Source organism: Gambusia affinis, linkage group LG13 (genome assembly GCF_019740435.1).
Source record: "Gambusia affinis linkage group LG13, SWU_Gaff_1.0, whole genome shotgun sequence".
Taxonomy (NCBI): Eukaryota; Metazoa; Chordata; class Actinopteri; order Cyprinodontiformes; family Poeciliidae; genus Gambusia; species Gambusia affinis.
In genome coordinates this window covers 15809946-15829384 of record NC_057880.1, presented here as the reverse complement: position 1 = coordinate 15829384, position 19439 = coordinate 15809946, and the positions used below count along the sequence as shown (strand labels likewise).

General features: G+C 36.7%; 2 protein-coding genes across 2 annotated transcripts in view; both read right to left on the bottom strand.

The window, feature by feature from the left end:
* Nucleotides 1–35: 35 nt before the first annotated feature.
* Nucleotides 36–11179, bottom strand: agpat5 (1-acylglycerol-3-phosphate O-acyltransferase 5 (lysophosphatidic acid acyltransferase, epsilon)). The gene is made up of 8 exons (XM_044136104.1): nucleotides 10408–11179; nucleotides 9200–9269; nucleotides 8998–9113; nucleotides 8811–8900; nucleotides 7045–7135; nucleotides 6067–6228; nucleotides 2654–2777; nucleotides 36–1829 (listed from the first exon to the last, which is right to left on the bottom strand). Exons 1-8 carry the CDS (start codon nucleotides 10624–10626, stop codon nucleotides 1604–1606), a joined length of 1098 nt encoding a protein of 365 aa, XP_043992039.1. The 5' UTR covers nucleotides 10627–11179; the 3' UTR covers nucleotides 36–1603.
* A 1973-nt stretch (nucleotides 11180–13152) lies between these two features.
* The window catches only part of mcph1 (microcephalin 1), a 34261-nt gene continuing 27974 nt past the window's right edge, over nucleotides 13153–19439 (bottom strand). Inside the window, exons 14-15 of the mRNA XM_044136054.1 lie at nucleotides 13836–14073; nucleotides 13153–13744 (exon numbers count right to left, since the gene is read on the bottom strand). Coding sequence (XP_043991989.1) covers nucleotides 13692–13744; nucleotides 13836–14073 — 291 coding nt within the window. The 3' untranslated portion in view covers nucleotides 13153–13691. The remainder of the gene's footprint in view (nucleotides 13745–13835; nucleotides 14074–19439) is intronic.

Genomic DNA, 19439 nt, shown 5'->3' with positions numbered 1-19439 from the left:
TCTGACCCCAAGGTTCCACACCTCAAACCATATTACAGGTTTCATTGTTTAATAATAGTCTTCAAAAAAGTATAAATCAAAGCATTTTTAGAGCAAAAAAAAAGCCACTATGAGCTGTAGACAACATGACCACAAGCTGTTGTAAGAGTTGAGTCCAGCAAAGCGGACCGGCTCTTCTCCACCAGTCGCCTGGTGGAGAAGAGCCTGTGGCCACCCAAAAGAGAAGGCACACGTTTCCAAAAAACTGATGGCAATTAAATACCGTCTACAGAGTTTCCTGATGATGTTACAAGTCCGCTCTTGTCAGGATAAAAATGAGTATAAAATGGCTGACAAGGATTTTTTTTTTTTAAAGGAAGGATTATTAAAGTGAGGTATCAGAGCGGCATGTAAAAATGATGCGATTGCTGTACTAAGATGAAGAAAAAACAAAAGATTAACAGTAGAGGAGGACAAGACTGGTTACAGACAAAGTGACAAGTGGAAAATGGAATTGTTTTTTTCTTACAGTAAACAACAATGGACAAACAGTGCATTTCTTAATACAATGATGTGATAATACAAATGGCTTTCAGTGCACCTGCAATATATACTGGTATCATGGCTTTGTCAGCATTTTGTTAGGTAGATACTTTCACATGAACTGTAAGGTGGTGTAATAAATGCAATGAAACTGGTTACTTTACTGAAAAAAAAGAAAAGAAGACAGAAGCAAATCTGAAGCTGTAAATCTGAGCTAAAAACAAAACACATAAAGCACACAGAGACACTCCCCCCACGACATTATGGCAAACACCAGCTTTTGGCAACGACTGACTTTAAAGGTTTGAGTAATATTTTACACTGGTAGAACACATTTTGCATCGTCGGCGCACATTCCTCCATGCGAGCTCCGTGACAAAGAACTGTGCTCGGAAACAATCCAGCAGATTGCATTCTCAGCTTCTTCACATTTGCATGAATAAATGTGAATTTAGCACTACATTCGAAGTCATAAGACAACATTTAATAAAAGGACATCAGCGTGACTATTTAAGTACGGTAAACAGAGCGGCTGGTGTCGTGTTCATGGACCCCCACGGGGGGAGCTGTGCGCCGTTTTGTTTTGCCAGTGTAAAAACATCACTTTTTGTGATAAAAGTGCATATTCCTCCAGATATGGGACTTGGCTTAAAAGTATTACAACTGGTACTGATTAGTCAGTGCACTTAAGTTATGACTTGTTTTTTGTTGTTTAGGTAAGTAGCTCACTTGGCTTTTAAAAAATAACATGATCTTTATATATTGCCAAAGATTGATGGAAAAACTGCATGCTAATTTGGCAAAATCTAATAATATTAGGATATTGTTCTATTTAAATTTTGAGAAATGTATGATGTTGCAATAAATCTGTAATATATATATATATATATTTTTTTTACATAAAGGTTCAAGTATTTCTCAGTGTCTCCGGTCAACAGCTGGACAGTCGAACATTCTTGGATCTCTTCAGGTGTGGCTCTGCATCTGAAACACACCGAGTGTTTCTGGGGTACAGGAAAGGAGCACCTCTTTCCGCGTCTCCCCCGTGTCTCACCATGGCAGTCCGTCTCCCCTGCAGCTTTTAGGGAGAAATGTTCACCCAGAGCCAGCCCAGAAGCGTCCCGTAAACCCAGGTTCTCACGTAAAGTTTTCTGCCGTTCTCCGTCAGCAGCATTGGCAGTGTTAGCCCTCCCAAAATGAGCGCAGAGGGAAGGGACTTGGAGAGGTTCAGCGAAGAGATTCTGCCCTCGCCGGGGAATCTGCACTTTTTGTCCGGATCCTCTGACTCGTAGAAATCTGTCAACATCCTTTAAGGAAAGAAGAGAGAAAGAAAGACGTACGGGTCTCTTAGGTGGGGGTTCATGCTGTCTGAGAAGTGCAAGAGGGAGTGAAAATAAACTGCAAAGTGAAAGGAACTGGGCAGAACCAGCAGTTACAGCACAAACACAGGTCAGGCTTTTTTGTCGCTGAACTGGCAATGAAATCAATTATTTTAATCCAATAAAACAACTGACTTTACTTTTTTTGGGAAATAAACTTCATTCTTTTCAACAACATGGGAAGCTTTCATAACATGTTCAGCTATATTCAAAAAAATATTATAAAAGCAAATTTATTTTATTAATGCAGATTTTTTTATGCTTCAAGTAAAGAAAAAAAGGAGTAATGGTTCCATTTGTGACATAAGAAATCAGCTTTTAAAGGTAATACTCCCTTTTAATTTACCACTATGGCATTTTTTTATGTTCCCATGCATAAAATATCCCATCCCAATAAAATACCTGTCATTTTTTTGTCAAAAGTGTTTAGATTTTTTTTTTTGCCTAAATTATCTTTTAGCAAAAATAGGGGGTGATTTTCTTTCTTTGCAAAGACTCAGGCCATTATCTTAGGAAGGTGACAAAATGTGGTAAAATGACAAAATGTTTGGCAAAAGCTTTACGTTTTCCTGTAAAACCTCATTAGAAAAGGTAGAATTTGAAAGATCTAAAGTTAGACTTTTAAAATAAAGTAGCAATTCTCTTCCTCATACAGTTAAAGTTTGGTTCTTCAAAAAATAAAATAAAGTAAAATAAATGAATAAATCACTCATACTTCACGAGGACTGGTCTGCATTTCAACACACACTTACCGGTCCTTCATTTCGAAGCGCTTGTGCATCCACCTGCGGAAAAGCTCGGGCTCTAATGGGATTCCCTTGATGTCCACGCGGTCGAAGTGGATGTGGATGCGGGGACATTCCTTGCATAGGAATTCTGTCAAACATAAAAAATAAAAAGAGGCTAAACAAAAACAGGAAGTCCCTTTCAGCAAAGAGGCACGTACAGCGAGCTCTTAAAATCGGCGCAGGGTGACAGTGATGGAGTGCAGCTGCTGGGATGCGGAGCTGAAACAATCTGCAGCCTGAGGAGAGGAAGAGCAGCGAACAAGGCTGTGAACATGTAAAGAGCAAATATCTCGATTAGTTCATTAGCTTCATCTTTATTGTCCATTTTAATACTATAATGCAAAAATATTTATACATTTTCAACATGAAGCCTCCAGCCAAATCACCTGCCCGTTCGATCAGTGGAGAAACAAAAGTCAGAGTGCCTGAGAAGGTCACACATAAAAGCGTAACCAAGAGTTAAGGCTCAAGGCTACACGTGTATCCCCCTGAGAACCTCAGGTTCCTGTTTCCACAACATGCAATATTATCAGGAAATGTGCCGTCGAAGGCCAAAAGAGGAAACTTGATCGAAGACCACAGCGACGCGCTGCTTCACTGCTAGAAAGAGCATCTATAACACCAGCTGCTCAGATTTACACCGGCCTTCAGACACAACATACATCAGCTTAATGATTATCCATAACTCAGTGACATACGGAGGAGCAACAAAGAATTTACCTAAAAACACATGACATCCAGAAAATGTAAGAGAAGGCAGAGCTGGCTTCGTTAGAGCAAACAACAACTTAAACAGAAACTACGTGGAACAGAAGAAGGAAATCAACTCTCTACTCTGGAGAACTAAACATCACCTCATTATCAAAATAACATTTACAAACTTTAATAAATAAAGTCAAAGGTGTCAATCACAAGAAGGAGGTAAGAATTGGAACAATTTTAATAAAAAAAATCTATAGATTTCTTCAGTGATATGTATTTTTAATAAACTGAAAAAAGAAAACATTATTTCTTCTGCTATGATAACCAAACTTATATGTTGTTTAACTTTTAATTGACAGAGTTGGAAGAATAAAGTTTCTCTGTAGGATTAATTAGTTGCCCCCCAAGTAAAACTTTTAATCAGAAGGTTTTCACTATAATATGAGCTTCAAGAACTTACAGCAGATATAAGGAGAAAAAAGGACTAAATTTGGTTACTAAGGTTCCCTGGAGACCAAAGATGTCATGACTATGCAGTAATTCTCTTACAATGAGTTTTATTAAACCTTTCTTTTTACCGTCATGCTCACAGTTCTTGGCCTTAACTTAGACTTATTAGACCAGACTTGTTTGCTGCAGTTCCAGTAGATTTAAACATACATCTATTGTTTTGACTGTAGATAAGGGCAAGTTTATGTGATGTCTGGGTTTTCCTTCTGGACTCGTTTTCCCTGCAAACTGATCTCAGATACTCTGGCATCAGAGTATCTGAAATCAGCCAATAAATGTGAAGTGTGTTGCAGTAGTGAGTGTAGTAAACACCTCCTAGAGTTATAAAAGTAAGAAAAGTTAAGGGGAAAATACAAATTAAGACTTTGGATCATTAAAACACAGCGACTCTAGAGTCACATGTGGACAATTTCCTGTTACAAGTTTTTAACGGACGTCAGGAGAAGGCACAAAAATCAATTGATCTATTGTGTTACTAATTAAGTAACAACAACCGTGAAACACGTGCTTTGTGTAAAACAATTCAAATGACAACAACAAAAAACACACACAGACATTCAGTCCAAGGAGAAACTCGGATATCTACTGTAGGGCTGAAATGATTAATCGACCGCTGAAATAATCGTCATCTACTTTAGCAATTGATTAATCGTCAACTCAAGTATGAAGACTCAAAAAAGGCAATTTGCTAAAAGAACATTATATTCAAAACCGCACAAAAATAAAACTCCTCAAGTGGCGTAGTTTAAGCTTCACTCAAAAGACATTTTGTAGAAAAAAAGGATAAAAAAACGTTTGCTCTCCGAATGTTAGTCTAAATAAATGATCAATAGATCAGCCCCACACTGTGTTGGTGATAAATCAAACAGAAAGGGAAGAACTTTTCACACAATGAAGTTAGAAGTATTGTTTTTAGCTGAAGATGCATCCTTTGTGTGGACCAAAGGAATATTTTGTTATTGCATTATTTTAATCCAATCCAAATAAATTAATATTTTGGTTTTTGAAAGTCACAGTTCTAACCGGAGCCTTCACAGTGAGTTTAGAGAGCAGCGGTGGTGGATTGGGCGGAGGCGTGGGTCACTTCCACTAACGCCACTAAAGCCACCTTCACCGCATGAGGCCAGGAAGTGCGTGATGAGAGGAATGCTTTTCTATTCTCTGCCTTGTTTGCGAGAAACATCCACGTTTATTCCTGACTGTAACTGGATGTTTTTCTCCTGTTGTTGTTGTTTTTTTATTCTAAATTTCCAACAGTGTTTTTCAAAGATCAAGGAACAAACAACAATAATCAGAGACTCCAAAAACACGAGAGTCACGCAGTTTAGAGGAAGGCAGGCTTGTTAAAAGGTGATGTTTGCTGTGTGATTAATTACCAGGAAGACCGAACACAACAACGTTTGTGCAGACTTGAGTTGCCCTGAGAAGTCTACCTGTAACCTTAGTTTTATTTTTAAAAGAGAAAAAACAGCTAATAAGTATTCATTTATCTATTAATAGCTATTAAATATTCATTCAATTAGCTAATTTTTCCTCTTTTAAAATAAAACTAAGGCTACAGGTAGACTTCTCAGTGCAACTCCAGTTGAAACAAATATATAAAATAAGGCTTCAGCATAAAAATGAAACGATTTTACTCTCATCTAGACTTCTTTTCTATACATTTTTTTATACTTTTGTAATTTCTACAAGAGTTGCTCTAAACCTTTTGAGTAAATTTAATATGTTAAAGATCAACAGCCTGTTTGGAGAATGCCATTCTTTCATATGTTAATGCACAAATTGGATAAATGTTTATTCTTTATCGATGAAAATATTATCCTTTAATTTATAGCCACAAAATGAATAGAAAACTGGAATTATGTTTGTATACTTGAGGGAAACGTACTTACATGTCACAAAAGAGGATATTTTAGTGTGATACAACATGATAATGATTAGGAATATATGCTTCAATGCATAATGTAATTTTTTTCATTTTCTGTTGGAATCAAAACTACAATTCCTGTCAAAAAATAGCAAAAAAAAAAAAAAACCCCAAAAAAACAACATTTCTTTGTCAGGTGTGCTCTTGGAACAAAAACTAATTAATTACCTGACAAAAACAAATGTAAAAAATTCCTTATAAAATGATTTGAACATGCCATGCGGTTGCAAAGAGGTACCTGCCATCGAAGGTGCGGGTTTCCTCTGACCGGAGTCGTCCAGCGTTCCCTCATAAGCTACTGTGACGTCATATACGGCGTCCAGACTTTCATTCATGATGTCAACGGCGAGGTGAGACGCCTTCACCCTGGGCGTGAGAGTGTGCTTCAGAACAGCCAGTCCTGCAAAACAAAGTAAATAAATTTTTTTTAAAAAGCAACAGCTGGAATAAATTCAACAGCTGCACAAATATGAAGCAGCTCACATCTGCTCAAACACAATTAGCATGAAAAAGTTCATGATTATTTATGTTTTAGTCCACAAGGTCAGCTGAAATGAACTGAGCAACACTGCATTAGTTGCAGGCATAACTAATTGCATTTGCTGGTGGCGCTTATGATGCTAAAGTGCAGCCTGGCTTCATGTTGTTTGGAGATTCTGTGGAGATTAAGCCTATCTCTGGGACACAGCTCTGAATATCGCCTTCCCCTTTAATCCACATAAATCGCTTGGGAGGGATGGCATGTGCTCATCAGTTTATCTGCTGAGTGAGGCATTAGTGAGCAGAGAATGGTCCCACATTAACCAAGGACTAACTACCTGCGTGACTAACTGATTGTCTATCTGGCTTCAATTTTGGTAATGCCAAGGGAGATAAAACAAGAAATATTTTGTCTGATTTACAGACGGAAAATAAGACTTTGTTTCTTTTTATACCATGTACGTAAATGTCTGTTTTAGCTTTATTTGAGCCGGCTTTTACAGTCAGAAATTTTCGTTTTTCTAAAAAAGGAAAAAAAAAAAAAAAAAAAAAAAAGCATTGTAAATAACATGTAACTTCAGGATTTAGGGGTTTTCTAAATTTTCTCATGGATACGGCAGCTGCCTGCAAGGTGACCACGGGTTGCATAACATAACTAACTCAGCTGTTTTCCAGATGTGAGCTGTTTGCAGTGAAACAGTGTGTGCAGTGAGAGGCTGCTGAATCCTCCCCCCACCTTCTCTCTCAGCAAACTTCTGACTGTCGGTGATAACATTCTTCAGCTCTGGATTATACCGAGTTCCTTCGGGAAAAATGACAAGGTACATCTGTGGGGAGAAAAATGAAAAATAAACATTCAGACGGATGTTTGAATGTTTATTTATTTTCTATATTTTCTATATTTAGGAAATAGAAGTTCAAAATGTACAGGAATGAACAATTTACAGGATTTATTAGACTAAACTGATTATGCATGGTAAAAGTAAATCTCCTGACAGAGTTAAATCCTTTAAACTGGGTAATTTTTCTGAATTCTAGCTGAAAAATATATGTTTAATTTTATTATTAGCTTTTAATACCAATAAGAAAACTTCACACATTTGTTTGTTCTTCTATAAAACAAACAAAACAAAACAAAACAAAAATCAAGCGAATAAAGTTTTTTCCTTCCATTAGGGGAAGGGCTAATTAAACTCATTAAATAAAAGTAATCTGAATGGCATCTTTAATCCCAGGTTATTGGCATAGTTTCCCAGCGTCAGTATTATATTGAGGATTTTTTTCTTTGTGAACACAGGTTTCACAACAGAGCTTTCCTTGTACTAATTTGGCTCTAAATAGAGTTTCACATAAGAAACAATAAAACGAAACAACTCCTGTTTTTGTTACCTTAGAAAACTTCCAAGACAATCTGAAAATGGTCTGGAATTAAAACCACACCTACTAGTGAATAAATACCAACAGTAAAACAAATTTATATGATTACTCTATTTAATAATATAATCAGTTATGCCTGTTTATTTTAAAGTGCTGTGAAAAACCAAACTCCTCTTACAGATTCTGTTTGGCTGAATTACCACAATTCTGCAAAGATGAGTGGTCAAACTTCCTGCACAGCGCTGAAAACTCACTGCAAGTGATTACAAGCACTTGATTACAGTTGCTGCTGCTAAAGGTGAACCAACCAGTTATTAGATTTAGGGAGCAGTCACTTTTCTTCACACTGAGCCATGTAGGTTTAGATTTTTGTTTGCTCCCTAGAAATTACACACCTTAATTTAAAAATTGAAGCTTGTGTTTACTTGTTGTTTTTGACTAATGTTTAAATTGCTTTGAGGTTCTGAGACACTCAAACATGACAAACACGCAAAAAAAAAAAAAAAAAAAGAGGAAATAAGAAAGTGGGCAAACGTTTTTTCACGCAGCTGAATCTATTTCTGTTTGCTTGATGGTCTGAAACATATAAGTGTGACAAAAAAAGAAAAGACAGACAAACTCTGTAAGCAGGTCAGCTTTCTTTCACAACAGTGTATGTTTAAGAACGAGTAAACTAAACTGTAACTGTGTCAATATGAAAAGGTCGCCGGAATGTTAGCAGTATTTGGATTGTGCAGCTGCACACGCCATAATCTCTCAGAGTCAAATCCAAAAAACATGATTAAAAACAAGCCCTCCAACTCAATCTGCACTGCTTTTCACATCAGTGAAACTTCACATAGGTGCTCTAAATTTTAACATAAAAACTAAAAAGTTGTTATACACATATTCACTTGATTAACTAAAAAAAAAAAGTGTTGGGGACTTATTAGCAGGAAATTTCAAATGATTGAAATAATAAAAAAAACTGTTTTCAGAATCCAATGTCACTATCTCATTAAAGCAGAATGTGTTGGAATTAAACAGATGCTGAAATAAAAAAGGCTATGACACAAGGTACAGATGTTGTTTTCACTAACTGTTTGTTGTGGTCTTGTCATTTTTTCCCCAGAGCTGCGTACTTACTGGAGCTCCACATTGAGTCTGACTGAGAAGCTTCCTCTTCATGGCCTTTTCATTAAACTTTGCACTTCTTTTCACAAAGACTCCCCCATGCTAAAAGGAAAAACAAACAACATATAACAAATAGTAAGACAAAAATGGGAATTTTCTTTAGATTATAATTGGTAGAGGACTTCTTAATGGCTGTCACCTGTGAAAAATACCAGCCGTACAACGGGAGCCACTTGAGTCCATCTTTTAGGACGTATCTGACATGACCGATGGCACTCTGTCTGATGGCCAGCATGTCGGCGATAATCCAGTCAGCTGAAAAGATAAAGGCAAAAAAACAACCTTCAACAGACAATTCTATGTAATTATAGCTTGAAGCTGCATATACAAATACTGTATACCTGTGCATTGATGATTAGAAAGGTAGATGACGTTCTCTTTATTCTTTGGTATATCTCCATATATAATTATCTAAAGGAAAAGAGAATTACATTTTTAAAAACAGGTCAGAAAAATAGATGGTGAAAATATTTAACTGTAAAATCACCTAGAGTATGTTCCCCTTGGAGTAAAAATCACAACAAAAAATGCTTTAATAAGTAACTTTTAATTTCAGTACACTTACTTATCCATCCAGATTACAATTAAGCTAACAGTTGTGTTTTTGGATTGTGGGAGGAGGAAACTCTAGTACCCAGAGAAAACCCATGAAGGCATGGGAAAAATAAGGCCATGCAGAAAGACTCCAGCCTGGGATTTGAACCCAGACCTATGGCATCTCAAAATAAATTTGAGATGATGCTATTAATGGTAAACATTGTTATAACAATATCAGGTATGATATATGCCTGTATTCTTCTTTCTTTGCTTTCTCATCTATGCTCCAATCACTCTATGACCTTTAGTATTTTGAGCAATGTCATTAAGAGTCCAGTGTGAGCATCTGCTGCCAAAAGACTCAATAATTACATTAACATGCATATTAAAAACACCTGAAATGTATAAGAAAACAATCATTAAACACTGAACAGTTCTTTGCAATATGAATATTGCGCTGATATTAATATTGTTTTTTTTCCCCCTCAAACTCTGAAAAAGTGCTCAAAGTAAAAGATTAGATTTTTCTAAGTCTTGTTAGATTATATGAATTTATTTTACAGATTTTTACCAGACAAACAAATGAGACCAGCAGAGTCTAAAGAAACTCAATCAAGGTTTAGCTTCCAACCTATTCTGCTGATATCAACACTCTGGGAATTTATATTCAGCACTCTAATCTTATCAAATACTCCTGCATCTAATATTATACTTTCACAAGATCATAGTATGCACAAAGATTTTTATGGCAGTTTCTTTATCATGATTTGTCTACACACACCCCTCTGTGCAAGGTGTGGCAAGAAGGTGCCAGAGAAAAATGCAGAATCTTTCCATCCAACTGGTTCATCCGGATTGCTTTTAAAGACGTAGTCAACTACTTCTACCTTCATTATTGAATATATTTCACGAGACTTTAAAAGTTGCACAAATGCAATGTTTTTAGGAGAAACAGGCCTTCAGAACTAAACGTCAGTTCAGTTTTACGCACACAAAGTGAAGGTTTACTCACCTCAACCCCTGTATAGTTTTCAAAGAAGAACAGGATCATGCTCTGGTAAATGCAGTATAGTCGGTCGTCTAATTTATGGTAAAACCTTGCTGGTAAGACGGTGGAAAGTAAGCGCCAGACTCCCCATGACAGAAGATATGCTGGGGCTGTACCCAGCATTATGGTGGCAGGAAACCAGTACCGCAGCGAGTATGTGTGCACAACAAGAGAGAGCAGCATGGTGGCACCTCTTTTACAAATCCCTGAAGTCGGCTGTTGGACCAGTACCACACACCGTGATTATATTACAATGTACCCTATCTGTACCACTGCACACCTGGCCTACTTTCAACACACCTGCCCCGAGAGGTCAGCATAAGAAAGTGAGAAAGCTGCAGAAGGAGGCAAAAATGTACCCTTGTAGGCGAGAAAAGCAGTTTGCAAAGTCAGCTTAAGCTGCAGCACCGGAAAAAGAAGACAACATTAAGTTACAGAAATTATCTCAACATGTTAGAAACATCCATGGAAACGAGAACAGTTCTAACTCCGAACTGTACAAGTTAAGTAAAAAGCGCTAGCCGATAATAAAAGGTGTCAGGCCAAAGTAGAAGTTTTCTCCTTCCCTCTAAACTGTCTCTTCTAACGCTGGAAGGACCACAAAATCCAAAGAAAATGTCAAACTAGTTGCTAAAAAGAAAAAAAAAATACTTTATTTCCTGCCTCAGTTCATTTTTATCCGGCTCCTAGCTTACAGCAGCAAATGTCACACACGCCTCCCTACGTCACGACGCGTTAGAGCAGTGAGGACGTTGATTGGCTAAGTGATGCAATAGAAGGCGGCGAAGGAGCAGCTTCTGTATGGCAAGCAATTGTAGCACATAATTTTTAGGTAGAAGTTTCTTTTCTTAAAGGTATAGTTCCTGTCTATTGAAATAATGTTTAAGATTAGGAGCGGTCAGTATATCTTACGTGGAGTAGAAAACTTTATTTTCGTCTTTAATGAGCATAAATCCAGAGGCTAACAGCCAGTCAGGGTCTAAGAAAACCAGGAAATTTGCTTTGAGTGCACTGAAACTTCTTGTAGAAGTGTGAATATTTCTTACTAATCTTTGTTTGTACCTGCAATAGTTGGATGGAGTGGTTCTCCATGCTTAATGTTAATTTATGCACAAATTTAAGAAAGGAAAGTAGAATGTTTGATGAGCTGCAGCTTTTATTTATCTAAATAAATATTTCTTTGTTTTTGTCTTTTTTAATGCCTTGTTTTGAATGTCTGTCACTAACCCCTGGTTCCTCCCCTCAAATAAAACCAGGATCATAGTTAAAAAAATTAAGAACATTACCATATTTTGACATAATGAACACTAACTTTTGCAGAGCTTTTTATCATCAAATCAGTAATTCCTTGGTATGCAAGCACTTGGAAATATATTGTGTTATTATCTTATTAAACAAATAATTGGAATAGAGATTATTTTATTTCTTTAATTAAACCTTCTGAATGTGTCATGGTTTATTGCATGAGTTGGGTGGTAATTTACAGAAAAGTTGATTATTTACATAGGAAATTAAGAGAAAAGGCCACTAGCAATACCAGTAGGCTGGTTGAAACAGAACATATAAGGCATTTCCAGTCAGAGTAACTAATAGAAAAATAAGACAGCATAATAAATTAATAAGTAATATGGTGTGCTCTTCAATCAGTATAATGTATTTGCTTCAGTTATACGCTTAATATGTTCTGTTCTCAGTAAATATTTAATACAGCATAAGTCTGCTTTGGTTTTGGATTCTCTCATACTAATAGCTGAATTTAAAACACAATATCCAAAACACTGATGCAAGTAAAAATTACATATCAAGGACTCTACAACTAACATATCAATAGAAACTAAGCTAAAGCTAAGAAAAACGCTTTCATTTGTAAAGCTGAAGAGCTTTGATGTGTTTTTAGGAATTATGGACGTCTACTTGGAAGAGGTTATTAAATGGTAATATTGCTTACCGTAAGGGCACATCTGATTTAATAATACAGGTCCTGGCTGCAACTTAACCTTATTCTTGCTCAGACTAGCTTAATCAGAGGGATATTCACCTCAGAACAAATGTAAAGCTCTATAAAATACTACATTTTTGTAAACAAGAGATTTATTATCTGGAGTCTTATTTGGACTTCAAGTAGAGAGAGCACAAATAAGAGGTGTAGATTAACATGGAGAATTAATCTATTCAAAAGTAACATAAAATATCAAAAGGCGAGTAAATATTTAAGAAATGGTTGGAAACAAAAAAACAGACTTCTTCATTTTCTGTCATTCGAATTTGGTGGTATTTCTTGTGAAAAGAAGTTTATAGCAATCAGAGCATGTTTACGTTTACAGACAAGTTCTCTATCTGTGAAGTGAAAGTTAAGTTGACCGCATCGCTTTATCATAAGACCTTAAGAGACAGCACATTCAGATAAAAAGGCTCAGTGTCTGAAGTCAAACAAAAATTGAATCCTGCCTTGATAAAGATGCACGTTGACCCAGTGTGTAGGAAGATTCTATCTTAGCTGACAATAGATGAACTCTTGTCACATATTCAGGGTTTTCTGTACTTTCTGTGAAGCACACAAACTGATCATCTCACAGCAATAATTTTTCTGTTAAAAGAATAAACAAGGTCAACAAAATCTATCAAACTAGACTAGAGGGTGTCAGAGCCATACCAATAACCAATGATCCTGATTGAAAACCTTATTTATTGAAAATAAAACCCAAATGCCACATTTAAAAATGGATTTATTAAAAATAACATCACAACACATTTTATCAGGATAAAGAATTTTCTTAGGAACTGGCTAAGAAAGTCTTTCAAAAGTCACATTATCTAATATCCAAAAGGCCTGTAGTGGTTTCTACTTAATGTAAACACATGTAAATGGCAAGGGACCAACATACAGTTGCAAAGGCAGTTTGTCAGGCTTCACAGTAACATAAACAAGAGCAGAACTGATGCTGGTGCTGAGTAGTAAACGTTTTCCATAGCAAACCTTAAAGCTTTTGAAAAGCAATATATTTGATTGGATTTATATGAACTACAGTACAGACCAAAAGTTTGGACACACCTTCTAATTGAACTCAATTAGAAGGTGTGTCCAAACTTTTGGTCTGTACTGTATATGAAGACATTTAGAAACCATGAAAGTAACAGAGAAAAGAGAAGAACAGCAGGGATTTGCTGGCGCCTGTTGTGTGATCAGTCACAGCAGGCGCTCAGAAGAATTAATAATACTGAACAAAACCCCAAACAATTAGTCGCCATTATTCCAAGTCATAGTTGTCATAAGGTAGGATCTTCAGACTGGTTATGCTATCTGAAAAAGAACAAAACAAAACAAGAGAAACACATTAACACCCTGAAACAATAATTTAGCTTGTATCCCAGACATTAGAGGACTGTCTTACCCAGAACCCACTGCTCTGACAGGATCCTGCTTCCCTCTGGCCTCCTGCCACTGTACTTCCCTATGCAGATACCTGCCTGCCGAACCGTTTTGCAGGCTGTGCCTCCACACAGCTCGATCAGCTCCACCAGGCTCTGAGTGGGTGGCTGGGAGCGCTGAGACACAAACATGGGTGGCTGGTCTTGGAAGAGGTCCTGCTGGTGCTCTCCTGCAGAAAGGTGCCTCTGGAGACGACAGATCTACGGGAGAAACAGCCAGTTGAACTCTGAACTTCACCTGGTGATTAAATGACCAATTCTCAGACATGCAGATCTGGTGACAATATGCTATTAAATGTCCTTCTTAACTCTATCCTAAACAGACATACTGGTTATGACCAGTATGAACTGAACACAAAGACACTTTGAACATGAGTTTTCTTGTTCGCACTCATCAATAATTATCAAGAAACTTGTTGGACTTTTTTTGTTTTGTTTCTGTAAATGTAAGAATTTTCTACCAAAATTAAAAATACTGGACTTCTGCAAATTTCAGGAAGATTTTATTACCTTTATGAATGACAATTAAGATCAACATTACCAAAGAAAAATAAACTTTTTAACCTATTTAAAAGCTTATATTTAATTTACTTCTGAACTTTAAAAAGATAAATATTTCCCTACCCTAAACTGGAGGCATATGATTCAAGCCTTTTTACACCTTGTTTACTAAACTCCAATGCCTACATTACAAACCATTGCATAACAGCTACAAAAAACTGATTTTAGCCATTGCTGAAAGATACAAGGAAGGAATGTTGGTAGCACTCAACATGGCAATGAGTGCTGCCAACATCTTTTGTACTCTTGGACAAAATTGTACCTCAACACAATTCAGCCTTGGAGGTCCAGATGTAGCTGCTCTGACTTTGTTGCCTGGTTTCTGCTCTGCTCTGTCGAGAAGTGTGCTCCATTCAAAACCATGAGCAACGTACTTGATCTACAATAGCTGGACTCCAGTTAAATTGCAGAAGCATCTCAAGGACGGTCAGAAGAAATCAGATGCACCTGAGCACAATTTCAGATGTCAAATCTGAATAGTGTGTGAGTGCTTGTGTAACTGTGATGTTTAAATTTAAAAACATGTCTGAAAGCATGGTTTCATTTTATTATTTTGGAAACTGAGACATAAAATACTAACAAACATCAGGGCTGAATCACTTATTTTGTGATGTAACAGGAGAAAAACATGGGTGTTACTGACAACTTTAACAATGGCTCAGTTATACTCCAGGGCTCCTGTAAATCATGACAGTGAGCCAGCAACACAGTCCCAGGAGTGTGAAATTGAGAGAGATAAACCTTTTTAATAACCCCAACCCAAGTCATATTCTGTGTTGCATAAAAATGAGAAGCATCATCAGAGATGCCCCACAGTTCATTAAATTGGTTTAGTTAATCAAATCATCAGTTATTTCTCACTGTGGTTTACAGACTGTGGTGTATGAAAATGTTTTCAGTGTAAAGTGTCTATGATCATGATTGATGTTGAACTGTATTACTCCAACAAAATCAGAGTGAGGCTGCCAAGGGAAGTGCAGAAAAGACTCTACCCTTTCAGAAACGGAAGATACTAATCTTTGATTTCATGAGCATGACTGGGCAATAATGTTGTGAAAAGGTATGTGGCATCTGAAGATTTCTTCTGCTTTTACTTACAATCTCCAGATCATCAAATAAATCCTATTATCAGACAAAGATAATCTTAGTTTATGTGAGTAAGGATGTTTTTAATAATTTTATGCATAACACAATAGTATTCCCATCTACCATAAGGCCTTGTTTCTCATGTCACCAGTCTACACAATATTTTTCCCAAAGATATTTTATGGTTAATCTGAAAACGGCTTTCTGGTTTCTGGTCAACAGTGATTTTCAAATTGGAAGCCCTCCGGATACCATTTCGTTCAATGTTTTTTTTTTTTTTTTTTTTTATCTTACAGGCCACCGAGTAATTAGGGTTTAGTGTAGCTGTTTAAACTGAACTCAAATTTCCAAAAGAGTTTTATTATTCAGTGTTAAGTCATCATGTTAAACGGGCAGGCAACTGCTTTTTTAAATAAGGCAAAATATGTTTGGGCCACTTTAAAATGTGACCTGCACTTTTTCCAAGAAATGCAGATATGTTATTTTAATTAAAGATCATCATCAACTTTTGAAAAAGTTACTAGAACACCAATAGCCTTGTGTTTACTTACATTATATTGGTGTGAAATATATTTGTACAGCCACAAATACGTACATTAACTTAAATTAAAACCTGCATTCAAATCTTGAGCTGCAATTCATATGAATGCATTTCCCACTCTGACCTTTAACAGATTTCTAAGACAGGGCAGCCTCCTTTGAGCTATTTTAATGCTGCAGTACCCCCGTTGGCCTGAAGGTGGCTGCTGGAGCTACACCAAAGGGCTCTTCAAGCTTTGAAACCCTCACGCACTACAAAACAGTTCATCCATGCTGTCACAGGCAAACTTATTGCTTACTGAAAACTCAGCACCAGAACACCGCAGTCGTAGCTATTAGAAATATACCTTTGTATGCAAATCATGAATCTTAACTTCTTGATAATCTATGAAAGTTTTACATTTTTAACACTAATTAATCCAGTTGAGCTATTTCTGCGACCCTGTTCTAAATGACAGCTCAGCCGGGTCCTGCCAGACTAAACAGGAGCTCTTTGAGGGTCTGTTTGTGTTCAGACTTGCTGAGTGACAAGCTTGGTTCTAAGTAAGGCATGCTCCATATTCAACAAGGGTCGGTTAACAAACTGAAAGGGGCAATCTACACCATTCTAAGTCAAACACCTGGAAAGAAAGTTACAGAGTTCTGATGTTGTCAGTTTTACCTCATGTCAAGAAATCGGGGGTTACCGAGGCATTTTAGGGTAGAAAGAATGAGAATACAATTAAATATCTCTTAAAACAGGAGGAAAAACATATCTTGTGCATATATATTATGAGTAAAGGCCAACACCCAATAGACAGCAATTGTTTTATAATGTTTCCAACAAAGATGCTGGCCTGAAATTAAAAAGGGCCTTAACCTTTACAGGAACATTGTCTTCTTTTTCTATTAATGACCATCAAAGCTTGAATGTTGTTCACTATTAATTTAATCAAACACAACATTTCAGCAAACTCTCAGTGACATTTGCTTGCTTTGCTGTATTCAAAGGCAGTTTAGATTTACATAAATTTCATTTTATAACTGGCTTCCAGTTGCATTAAAAATTCACTTGTAAATTCAGCTGAATGTTAAAATGCCATTTCATTTGTCATGCACTAAAGTTCCTAATTATATTGAAAAAGAACCAACAATAGGGCTGGCATATTTAATTTAAGACTATACGCCAATCAGCCAAAGCATTTAAAATAAGTGAATGGATCGCAATGCAGTGACAGAAGAAAAATCTTGGGTGTTTGTATTCATGTGGATGCCACTTTGACCTGTACAACCAACCCCCCATGGCAACGGCACTCCCTGATGATGGTGGTCTCCCCAGAGCAGGACAATGGGGCCAATCAAGCCACAGAAATGCCAACAAAGACCTCAAGGCTTTGATCAGTCTAAAAGACTCAACAGATTCTCGTCTGACCAAGTAACCGTGGGATAAACCAAAACAATCCATATTCATAGTGGCCCCACATCAAACCCAACGGGTCTGCTACCCACATCCCTACTTTCAGTGAGTGTATTTAATTACAGCAAGAGTGATTAGTTAGATATGGTAGAACTAAGTGGGAGAAGCAGAATGTGTGATTATGCTGTCACCAAGTGACAGTTTAATCAGTTTAGGACAGTTTAGGGCAGATTTTTGGCTAGTAAATGTAGCAGAGGCAGCATTTAAATTGTTGCTTTACAAATTATCAATAACCTCGTTAGCAAACCCTTGTAATTTTTTTAGGTTGAGCAATCATAGAGGGAAATGATTATGTAATATTATTCATGTGGCTTGTTTTTCACTCTCAGTCCAACCACGTCCAATAATATTGACTCCCTATTAGATCTGCTTTTGGTTTTGATGGTGGCTAAATGATTCCCTGTTTTCACCAAGTAATGGCCTTAAGTATCCTTTTCCTGTTTGCTGCAGAGTTGTTAGCCTTAGATGGGTTTATGGAGCATTATTTTTCAACTGGCAATGAATGATTCAGCTGCAGACCATTTATTTGCCCTTTTCTTCTTAGTTTTGGATACAAAAAGAGGGGTCATTTGCTGAGAAATATTTAAAACTGACCATGGAACATTTCACAACTTGCTTTCACAACCAAAATGTCAAAGTAATTTTCTACAAACTACTCTTAGTTTGTTGTAATTGATCGCTGTTACAACTCCAGTAAATAGCATGTAGGCTACTTGGTGGTTTTAGTTTCAATCTGTTTGAGATCAGAACCACATCATAGGAAATATGGTGTAATATTGAATGTTTGCTAAAAAGACTGATCTTATGGGGCGTGCTCCAGTGGCGTAGAGGTTAGCGCGTCCCACGTTTGGAGGCCTTCAGTCCTCGACGCGGCCGTCACGGGTTCGATTCCCGGACCCGACGACATTTGCCGCATGTCTTCCCCCCTCTTCTTCCCCCTTTCCTGTCAGCCTACTATGAAAAAAGGGACACTAGAGCCCACAAAAAGGACCCCCTGGTGTGGGAAAAAAAAAAGAAAAAAAAAAAAAAAGACTTATCTTATTAAATTAAAATAGTTACGAGATTTGAGTATTCAGATTTTGTATGTGGCCTCCACATAAAAAATGGAAGTAGGTCAAAAATTAATTTCCATTTCATTGGTTTCTACTTTCATTTGTACCTCAAATAATTCGTCATGATATAGTAATATTTTAATATGGTTTATTATTTTTATAAATTCTGGAGGTAATTTTTCCTGAAAATAGTTAATATTTAATTGATTTCAATCATGTTGTATTGTCTAAGAGTTTGTATTGATCTCCATTTCCATTTATTTTGGTTCTGGTCCCCTTTTAGGCATTTTATAAAACATGCCATGATCTGATATCAAACCAAAACGAGAAAGGAGTTCAATTTCCTGTGCTGTGTGAATGTTACAAGCTGAATGCATTCAAATTATTTAAAGGAGATTAAAAGAAGCAGAACCCCTTAGAACCATGTCAGCCCTACCATAAAGATTTGGATTCAACTGGTTGCACAAGGCTTTGAGGAATGCAGATATGTAGGTTTTACGGTCTTGCTGTCAGAAGTGAGGACTAAGTAAGTTAAAAGCTAATGATTCTTTGTGTCCTTATTGTAAACCTGATCTGTTTTTTAAATGGGGTTCCATTAAGAAGAGGATATAATTTTCCCATCCTGAAGAATGTAGTTCTCAAGATAAAGATGACATTTTCCTGCATTTTAGTCCAATCAAACTGAATCATTTTATTAATCCAAAAAGTGAGATATGTGTATAAATTGTAAATATGTATTTAGAGGTATGGCACGAGGAAGAACCTGTTGTAGAAAGCAGGAGTTTAGCTTAGCAGTACAATTAGTAATGTCATCAGCTTGAGGCAAGAAAAGCTTTATTTAATTAAAACTATGATGTTTAAACTGTGTCTTT

Excerpts from the sequence above, each read along its gene's own strand:
- agpat5 (XM_044136104.1), bottom strand. The coding sequence starts at position 10,626 with ATGCTGCTCTCTCTTGTTGTGCACACATACTCGCTGCGGTACTGGTTT. Across the intron at positions 9,270-10,407 it reads AAAACTATACAGGGGTTGAG|ATAATTATATATGGAGATAT; the intron begins GTGAGTAAACCT and ends CTTTTCCTTTAG. Across the intron at positions 9,114-9,199 it reads TTCTAATCATCAATGCACAG|CTGACTGGATTATCGCCGAC; the intron begins GTATACAGTATT and ends TTATCTTTTCAG.